Raw genomic sequence first — 11,042 nt, 5'->3', positions numbered from 1 at the left:
TTTATATCAATTTAATAAGGTTTAGTAATTGAGTTTAGTCATTTGAGATCGAGAGGAGAGAATGATTAAGTTAGGAATTGTGCATTAAATTGATTGAGGTATAGTTGCATCAGTAGTAAGTGAGGAAACCAATCATTATTTTGTTGGCCACTGGTAATCAACTTATTGATTCCATTAATTTATAATTCTTAGCTTGCTAAAATCACTTTTCTTAAGTGCTTGCCGTAATGATTCTAGGATTAAGTAGATTAATAGACTTCCAATAGCATAAATTGCATTTAGTTTCAAATCCAAGCAACCTCTTCTTTGTTTTGTGTTTCGTTGTATACAAATATTACAACTTGATGTATATACTTGCAATAATTTCTTTACTTTTTTGATATTTTATCTATTTTTCGTGCATGTACCGTAATGGCCACTATTGCAACAATTAAGAAGACGTGAGTTCAAGTACGTTTAAACGTGTTTTTCTCCAAATTAAGGGTTGAGGGGATTATTGGTAAAAGTAGACATTGTATTAAAAAGGAATGTGACTCGAATTGGTTTTTGCTCAGGCTTGATGGCCATTAGCCTTGAACAATCGATAGATGGGTCATCACTCAGTTTTAACATGTTATAGCCTATATTTAATTCAATCCAAATCAATAGTTTGTTGTTATTGTTTAGCGCTGATTAAATTGGTGTCATTCATTAACTGGATTTCAACGTAAAAAATTACCAATTGTTTATTAAAATAATAAATATTATTTTGAAAGTTTTTATTGATAGAAAGTATATATTGCAAATTAATATTAGCACTATTCAAATTAAAAGTGATGATTTATCATCTTACAAATTTAATTATTTATAAACATTATTCAAATTAAAAGTGATGATTTATCATCCAATGAATACATTTTCATTGGACATGTTTCTCCCAAGGAGTATGTCCAATATAAAGGGTTGTGGCTCTTCAAACTGTATTCATTGAGTGCATATAAATAGAGGCATTATAGTGCTCACAAATATACAATTACAATTAATCTTATTTTCAAAAACAAGAGTAAGAGTTAGGAATTCCTTGATTTTGCTAATCAAAGGAAATTCAAAACTTCATTGTATCTCGAGAGGACCTTTTTCTTAACCCTCTAGTAACTTTGTGAGGGGACAAATAGTTCTCCTTGGAAAGCATCATTCGTGCCTCGAAGTCTACTATTTATTTCCATACAAGTCTCCAGTTCTATTGTCTCCACTCAAAATTTCCAACAATCAAAGAGAACTATTTTTGGAGATGGCGACGGAGGCTAACACCGTATTCAAAGTGATGAACCAAGAGTTTGTAAAACTTGACCGATTTGATGGTTCAAACTTCAATAGTTGGAAGGGCAAGATGTTGTTCCTTCTTACTGTCTTAAATGTGGCGTACATTCTAGATCTAAACCTACAACCCGCGGAGGATCTAACCCTCAATGCAAATTTCGAGGAAATTGCGAAAGTGGCTAAACTCAACAAGAAGCGCGAAGAAGAAAATTTCACATGTCGAGGACACATTTCAACACCTTGCCTAATCGATTGCATGATATTTACATGTCGATGCAATCCCCTGTGGAAATATAGAAAGCTCTTAAAGAGAAATAAAACACCGAACGACAAGGCACTGATAAATTTTTAATAATGAAGTATTTCGAATTCAAAATGCTTGATAGTATCCCAATCATGGATCAACTCCATGAATTACAAGTCCTTGTAAGCAAGCTTCGTGACTTGAAAGTTGTTATTCCAGAATTGTTACAAGTTGGGGCTATCATTTTGAAGTTGCCCTCGTCTTGGAACAATTATCGAAAGAAACTTCTACATATGGCAGAGGACTTTACTGTGGAGAAAATACTTAGGCATTTGCGTATTGAAGAGAAAACTCGACAGCATGATGCAGTGTATCTTTTCTAAAGTTCTAAAGTGAACCATGTGAGCGAGTCTAAGAACTCTCGAAATGGTAAGCGAAAGGCCACATCCGAGACCAAGAACGTGTAAGACAACAAGAAAAAAAATCGCAATTGTTATAATTGAAATAAGAAAGGACATTATATTAAGGATTGTAGACTTTTAAAAAAGAAGCAAGATAACACATCTTTCAAAGCCAATATGGTGGAAGGCATAAACTTAGTGGTCATGGTTACGGAAGGGATCAAAAATTTGGAGATCGGTATAATTACTTAACTCAACATAGCCATAACTGATAAGTTTTGTAATTGGTGGCTCGACTGTAGAGCTACTGTCTATGTGTGTAATGACCGACAACAATTTAAGAGTTATGAACTAGTGGCAAACCGTGAATTGCTTATGGGCAACTATTAATCAGTTAAGGTGCTCGGTTATGGGACAGTGGAACTCAACTTCACATCTGAAAAGATATTGACTTTGACTAATGTGTTGCATGTTCTCGATGTGAGAAAAAATTTAGTATCCACAAGTATTCTATGTAACAAGGGGTTCAAGATTATCTTGGAGTCCGATAAGTTTATCTTGCTTAAGGGTGATATATATGTAGGAAAAGGATATTGTAACGAGGGTATGTTCAAGTTGAGCATTGATATGAATAAAGTTAATTTTTCTGCTTATATTGTTGAATTTTATCCTTTGTGGCATGCGCGTTTAGCACATTTTAATTTTAAAACTTTACAATATATGCAAAATGATGAGTTCGAGGATAAATGTGAAATTTATATTTAATAAAAAATTACCAATAATTCATTTCCTAATAAGTGTGAAAGGAATTCACAAGTGTTAAGTTTAATTCATTCGGATGTTTGTGAATTAAATAGAACACTAACAAGAGGTGGAAAATGATATTTTATCAATTTTATAAATGACTTCTCTAGATTTACTTATGTGTATCTCATGAGAAGTAAATAAGAGGCTTTTGATATGTTTAAACATTTTTAAAATGAGGTTGAGAATTTGTTTAGTAAGAAAATCAAAGTACTTCGTAGTGATAGAGGTGGTGAATATTTTTCAAATGAATTTAATATATTTTGTGATGGACAAGGTGTGGTACATGAGTGTTCTGCGCCTTATACTCCGAAACAAAATGGTTTGGCAGAAAGAAAGAACTGTACTTTAGTAGTAATGGTTAACTCGATGTTGTTAAATGTTAAACTTCCATATAATCTATGGGGTGAAGCATTATTGACTGCGTGTTATATTTTTAACAGAATACTATTGAGAAAATTCAAAGTATCTCCATATGAGTTATGGAAGGGTCGGATGCTGAACTTAGATTATTTCAAAGTGAGGGGGTGTTTGGCTTACTATAGAGTTCCCGACTAACAGAGAACAAAGTTACGTCCAAGAGCTGTTAAGGGTGCATTTGTTGGATATGCCCAACACTCTAATGCTTATCGTGTTCTTGACTTAGTGTCAAATACGATAATTGAAACAAGAGATGTTGTATTCATTGAAAATAAGGTGTTTAATGATTCAACAGATTCGGAAAAAAAATATTAACCAATGATCTCAAATGATCAAACCAAAAGAAGTCTTTGTGATAAAAAGGACAGGAGCCGAGGAAAACTCAAAGAGTGAGAAAAGTAAAGGACTTTGGTCCTAATTTCATTTCCTCGCAATCTCTAGCATCCATTGTTAAGGGAAATAGAGAATCCATAATTAGGAAGATCCCCATAATGTTTAATATGGATGGTGATCCACAATCTTATGGTGAAGCCATGACTTCTAGAGATGCAACATTTTGGAAAGAAGCGAACAATGATGAAATGGATTCAATATTATCCAACAATACTTGGATTCTAGTTGATCTTCCTCAAGGATTGAAGCCTATCAGTTGTAAATGGGTGTTTAAAAGGAAAAATACTCCAATAGAGGGTTCTCCAACCTTTAAGGCTAGGTTAGTGGCTAAAGGATTTAGGCAAAAAGAAAGCCTAGATTATTTTGACACTTATGCACCAGTGGCTAGAATGACCTCCATTCGAATTCTTCCATAAGTTACATGTACATCAAATGGATGTTAAGACATCTTTTTCGAATGGTGATCTCGAAGAGGAAGTCTATATGGAGCAACCAGAAGGTTTTGTACTTCCTGAGAATGAGCATAAGATGTGTAAGTTGATCAAGTCATTATATGGTTTAAAACAAGTGCCTAAATAGTGGCATGAGAAATTTGACTCGGTTATCTTGTCATATGGTTTTTTACATAATGGTCTGGATAAATGTATTTACGCTAAATTCACTGATAGGTATGGTGTAATTATTTGTCTCTATGTATATGATTTATTGATTTTTGGTACGAACATGGAAGGTGTTCGTGAGACCAAAGAGTATCTAGCCTCGAAATTTAAAATGAACGATCTCAATGAGGTAGATACAATTCTAGGTATAAAGGTGAAAAAACATGAAAAGGGCTTTGCACTAAGTCAATCTCACTATATCGAGAAAGTATTGGAAAAGTTTAAACACTTGAACATCAAGTATTCGAACACTCCATACGATTCAAACTTCAAGTTAAGTAAGAATAATGGCAGGGCTATAGCGCAACTTGAGTACGCCAACGCAATTGAAAGTCTAATGTATGCAATGCATTGTACTAGACCTGATATCGCATTTGTTGTGTGCAAATTGGTGAGATTTACAAATTGTCCTAGTATCGATCATTGGAAAGGCATTTGTAGGATTTTTGGCTATCTTAAGAAAATAAAAAATTTGGGATTATTCTATAGTGATTATCCTGCAGTACTAGAAGGTTACTCAGATGCAAGTTGGATTACAAGTCTAAGTGACAATAAGTCCATATCGAGATGGATTTTTACAATAGGAGGTGGAGTCATTAGTTGGGCCTCCAAGAAATAAACTTGCATCTCACAATCAACTATGGAGGCTGAATTTATAGCCTTAGCGGCTACTGGCAAAGAAGCAGAATGGCTAAGAGATCTCTTACTAGATATAAAGTTATGGCCACAACGTAGGTTCATCATTTCTGTATATTGTTATAGTGAATCTACCATGTCTCGAGCGTACAATAAGGTGTACAATGGAGAGTCTAGACATATAAGTTTGAGACATGAGTATGTGAGACAATTGATTAAGGACGGTGTGATAACTATTACCTATGTTAAGTCAATTGACAATTTAGCGGATTCATTGAAAAAAGGTTAGTCAAGGGATTTGGTTAAGAGTACCACCACTAAGATGAGATTAAAATCATTCTAATCACATCATTGATCATGGAAACCCTACCTTGTTCTAGCCAAAAGTTAGTTTCAAAGTTCAAAAGATAATAACAAGTTATCGAATGACAATGTACAATAAGAATCAGGATTTAGTGTTTATATTTTAGGAGGATGAGTTTTACTCTTAACGGATGGACATTAATTGTCATGAAATCCACCTATATGGACATGAAGTTGTGCTATTTCAACGAGATTTTCTTTATGGTTTTCTCTCGTACATGTTCATGAAACGGGATGAACACATGGCCATAACAGTGCTAAAATAAATTAAATTCTTACTCTAATACTTTACGATTATGTGTGAAATTTTTTCAGTATTAACTTTAAGAGTAATGGTTTAAGCGACTAGCCACCATTCACTTTGTTGATACTCTGAGAGTTTGCACTAAAGGAAGGTTCAATCTGTGGACAACCTTCTTTATGCATAATCATTGTGTACTTATTTTTTGAAATTAGCAATCTAGTGGGGGATTGGTGAAAAGTATAGATTGCAAATTAATATGAGCACTATTCAAATTAAAAGTGATGATTTATCATCCAATGAATACATTTCCATGGGACATGTTTCTCCCAAGAAGTATGTCCAATATAAAGGGTTGTGACTCTTCAAATTGTATTCATTGAGTGCATATAAATAGAGGCATTATGGTGCTCACAAATATACAATTACAATCAATCTTATTTTCAAAAATAAGAGTAAGAGTTAGGGAATTCCTCGATTTTGCTAATCAAAGGAAACTCAAAACTTCGTTGTATCCCGAGAGGACCTTTGTCTTAACTCTCTAGCAACTTTGTGTGGGGGCAAATAGTTCTCTTTGGAAAGCATCATTCGTGCCTTGAAGTCTACTATTTATTTCCATACAAGTCTCCAATTCTATCGTCTCCACTCAAAATTTCCAACATATATATCTTTTGTTTTTTGATAAATCCAGAAAATTATATACACGTAAGATTTGAACAAGTCATCATACGTTTCACCAACTCAATTTAACCATTCGATCAAAGTCATTTAGATTTTATATCAAATTTTTATATATTTGTTAAATGAATGTTTTCACTCATGAGTGGAACATGATAAAATTTATAATTGTTTTTAGAGTCAACTATGAAAATAGTAACTTTTGTTTAGCTTAGGTTACATTTTAGTCACTTATGTTTGAAATGTTATGTTTTAGTCACTTACATTATCGCGTTGTAACATTTTAGTCATTAAGTTGTTAATTGCCGTTAATGGTGTAATGGTAAGCTGATGTGACACATTAAATCATCATTTCAAATAAATATTTAGGTTAATTTGTACATCGGTCCCTATATATTATTTTTTGTTTGGAGCAATTTAATTTTTTTCTTTTATTTTTTTTTACTTTCTTTTTTTTTTCTTTCATTCTCTTGTGTTTCTCCCTCTGTTTTCCTCGCTCCTCTATTTTTTTACTATTGTTTTTTTATGTTTTTCATTTGTTAAAAATAGTCCCTATACTTTTATTTTTTTGAACAATTTAATTTTTTTCGAGTGAAGCGAGCTTGTGGACTAGTTTTAACAAATGGAAAACATAAAAAAACTATATTAAAAGAAATGAAGAAGGGAGCAAAATAGAAAGAGAAGCAAAAGAGAATGAAAAGTAAAATAAAAAAAAAGGAAAGTTAAAAGAAAAAAATTTAAATTTTCCAAAATGAAAAAATATAGAGGCCAATTGTAGAATTTAAACTAAAAATTTCATTTGAAATGATAATTTAACGTGCCATGTCAGCTTATCGTTACACCGTTAACGACAATTAACGGCTCAATGATTAAAATGTTACAACACGATAATGTAAAAGACTACAATGTAACCCAAGACAAATAAAAGTGACTGTTTAGATAATTTATCTAATGATGAATTTACAAAAATATTATTGAATGAATAGAAAAAAAATCTTAGCCAAATCTGGTAAACAAGCCTGAAGTCTAGAGTAGCCTAATTTGAATTATTGATCCTCTAATTAGCTACCTCACCATGGAATGGCTCCACATTTTCCAGTTTCATACATTCTTTAAACAAAGGCGAAGAAAAGAAAATATAAAATAAAAATCCTTCTATGTCCAGAATTTTCTATTTTCTTTACAACAGCTTCTAATCTTAAGAGAAAAAATGAGGGGCGGGAAAATTGCATTATGGGAAAGCTTATGTAGGAAAAAACATAGTTCTCACTTGGCTAGGCGCATCTCATAATACTCAACAAAAAAGAAATACTCATTAAATTTCCATGACAGATATAAAACAGGAGCCTTCAACTATCCTGTAATATGAACATATACCCATGGCAGACATCTATATTAGTACGCATCCTCGGTTACAAATAGCATAGGTCTACAATATGCAAGTTACAAATTGAACAAAACAATTTTTTTCTAATGAAAATTATTATTATTATCATCATTTTTTATGATAATTATGCCTACACAAAGCTACTTCCTGTTCTACATCCCTCTCAATTGCACCCCCCAAAAAAAAAAAAAAACACTGCAATTCTACTTCCATTAAAGGAATGGTCTAAAATTGGTACATGATTCAAATCGATGGAATCACGACTCATGTGCTTCCTGGTGCATCACTTCCACCAGCACCTGGCTTGCGATTCAGATAACGGATAACGGCATCTTCAACCCTGTTAGAATTACCAAACCACAACTTCAACACATATTCATCATTCGTAAATTGCTAACATTACGTTTTCTATAAGAAACTTTATTTACGGAAACCGAGAATGGTCCAAGCGGCATGAAAGAATGAATTCCTTAAAACTGGAGCAAAGATATGATATATCAAGCAAAAGATTTTAAGAACAAATCTCAAAGCTTAAACAAGATAGGGAATTGGTTGTTTGACCGCATCTTTTGGTAACAGGTTATTCATTACCTCAGGACCAGTCAAAATTGTAACAGGTGGTCTGGAAGCTATTCCGGTCATAGGATCACCTATGGTACAGTTATTGCATGGAAGTGCTAGTGTTGGGACAATCCACTTTGTCCCGTTTTTATAGTTTACACACTTCCATGCTGCTGTACTTAAGTTTAATGCATTTCCTAATGATACATAAGCAAGGCATTGCTGTTTGACATATGAACACTGACAACCAGACCAAAAAAAATTCCTTTGTAGATAACTTAAGACACCGTACACTTAGCAATAACGTTGAAGAGGTCAACTGGAAACTGAAATTTCTACCAAATAGACATGACTGCATGGGTGATAGGCTATGGTTCCAACTGAGGCAAATGATTCAAAAATTAAACAAGAACTGAAACTAGAATATAAAGATGAGCTTACCATGGTTGGTTGAAGAAATCTGATCGTCGCTCTCTTTCAGAACTTCGACTAGCTTCCCCAGATGCCAATTTAAGATCCCGGCTCTGAGACTCGATTAAAGCATTGATAAATTCCACAGGTGATTGGCTGAACCCTAGAAAGAATGCACGTCTTCTACGGTGCTCATGAATTTTCCTTATGGCAGCACATATTGCTTCGTCGCACTGTTCAATCTCTTTGCTCTTCTCTGCATTTGCTAACAGAGCAGACAAATCCCTCTGTATAGGCAATGGCACATCAACTAACACATCATAGCATGCAGACCCAGCAGGATTGTTCCCGGAAAGCTTGATCTTATGCTCCAAATGTATAGGAGGTGGTGAAGACAAATGCTGCGATATCTTCTGCGAAACCATGGTAAATTTCACTTTTTCTTCCCCAAAAACTTTCATAAGTTGTGCATCACAATTAAAGCAAGATGGATCATTTGGGTTCTGAAGTTTTCTAGCCTTCACATAATGCCAAATTGCAGCTATAATTCTGGGGCGTGTATCAACCTCAATACCAAGGACTTCCACTAAAGCTGAAGAAAGCTTGAATTTCTCTGGCGCATAATTCATTTCCAACCTAATGTTCACGGTGAATTCCTTATCCCCTTTTCTCTTTACGTCAAAACCTTCATGAGGAGCAGGCGATCGAGCCTGCTCCCATATAATGATATGATTTTCCGGATATAGTCTCTGATCCAAGGAAATTGTCACTCTCTTGAAGAAAGATGAAAACTTAGGGTATAAGGGGTTTGTTTTTTGAACAAATGCAGGTTGATCTGGATCTACCCCATCTTCCAAGATTCTTCCTATTATCTTAAGGGTCCATGTAGGGGGCTCTGCATTAGGCTTCTTTGGAATTGTTTGCATCTGATTAGCAAACGTGTTGAAAACATATATTCGAAGTGTCTTTTGAACACAAGGTGGATTCTTAAGGGCTTCTTGGATGTCAACTTTTTTCCGAGTTAAGGCAGCATCGACACGTGCCTCAAACTCAAGAAGCTGGGTATACAGAGCAGATTCAGGAAGAATTGCCGCCACTCTATCCTGCAGCTGTTTCTCGGGAAGCTTCTGCTTCTTTTTACGTGCAGCGGTCGTAAGATCCATTGTTCTCAAAGGAGACATTGTATTTGTCACAGGAACACCAGGAGGACGCATAGGGGGCCTTTGAAGGATCCTCTTGGCACTTGCACTGCCAGGAGTCGACATGGATGGCGAAGACGTACCTAAGTTCCCAATGCCGGCATTTTGAGCTTGGTTAAGGGACAAACCTTGAGCTTGTAAGTGTGCTTGGAATTGGGCATGAGCTAACTGCGCTTGAGCTTGAGCTTGAGCATGAGCAAGGGCCTGAGCTTGGGATAGCTGATACTGATTTTGAAAACCAGCACTGAGTTGTGCTTGTGTTTGTGCTTGTGAAGCATTACCAAAGGGCGACGAAGACGCCCCAATGCTCTTGGGAGGGTTATTGTTATTCACAGACATCACTAATCTAATTCACTGCGAAAAACTATCAAATACCCACCAAATTCCAAAACATTCAGTATCTCAGTAAAATACCCATCAACCACAAACACCTAAGCAAGCAAATTTTCCATTCAAAATCAAAGCTTTAGAAGTAGAACCCTAATGGACACCTAAACCCCAAAAAAGCCCTAATTTTGCAAAATCCTCCAAAGACACTAAATTCGAAAACGAACCAAATCTAGCAAAAGAAAAGGCTTTTTACACGCTACAACGGGGAATTGAAAGGGAAACAAAAAAAATAGAAAGTGCAAGATTACAATCACAATATTAGATTAAAAGGGGGACAATTGAAACTAAAAGAAAGGATTAAGAGTGAAAAGAAAAAAAAAAAGAACGTAAAATTCAGAAAGGAAAAGACTGAAATAATCTTACGAAAGAGTGAAGAGTCTTAATTTTTGTTTTCCCTGTTTTGGCTTTTTCTTCCAGCAAAGAAAGCCTTAGCTCATTTTCTTTGCTGCTTTTTTTTTTCTCCATCTGATTCCTTCATTTTCTCACTTTCGTTTACTATTGCCATTTACCAAACACGCCCAGACTCGGCCCCATCCATAATCACTGGGCTGGGCTATTGCAATCTTATGGATCGGGTTAGTTATATGCCTTGGTACACCCTTTTCTTTGGGTTAATATGCCAGTTGATACCCAAGTTTTATCTTAATGTTTTATTTGATACTTGAGTTTTTTTATCTTAATTGGATACTTGAGTTTAACTTTAATGTTTAATGTGATACTTGGAACAAACTGCATCATGTTGCTCATTAAAATGTTTGATATATGTCCTCTAATAGAAAAAATATAAGTAATTAATTGGGACAAAAAAAGCTCAAGCACCAAATTAAACATTGAAGTTAAACTTACGTATTTAATTGAGACAAAAAAAAAGTATCAAATTGAAAGTAATCAGATACCAAAATGAACATTGAAGCTAAACTGAAGTACTAAATTAAATATTAAAATCAAAACTTAAA

The 11,042-nt window shown here is 34.4% G+C and overlaps 1 protein-coding gene across 1 annotated transcript; it reads right to left on the bottom strand.

Moving 5' to 3' along the window:
• Positions 1–7,492: 7,492 nt before the first annotated feature.
• On the bottom strand, positions 7,493–10,635 carry LOC108454421 (SWI/SNF complex component SNF12 homolog). The gene is made up of 3 exons (XM_017752877.2): positions 10,450–10,635; positions 8,528–10,060; positions 7,493–7,865 (listed from the first exon to the last, which is right to left on the bottom strand). The coding sequence occupies exons 2-3, from the start codon at positions 10,033–10,035 to the stop codon at positions 7,790–7,792; spliced, it is 1,584 nt and encodes a 527-aa protein (XP_017608366.1). The 5' UTR covers positions 10,036–10,060; positions 10,450–10,635; the 3' UTR covers positions 7,493–7,789.
• Between the last annotated feature and the right edge of the window lie 407 nt (positions 10,636–11,042).

The sequence above is a fragment of the Gossypium arboreum genome, chromosome 9, assembly GCF_025698485.1.
Source record: "Gossypium arboreum isolate Shixiya-1 chromosome 9, ASM2569848v2, whole genome shotgun sequence".
NCBI classification, from domain to species: domain Eukaryota; kingdom Viridiplantae; phylum Streptophyta; class Magnoliopsida; order Malvales; family Malvaceae; genus Gossypium; species Gossypium arboreum.
Note: the sequence above shows the minus strand (reverse complement) of the source record. Positions and strands in the feature narration are given on the sequence as shown.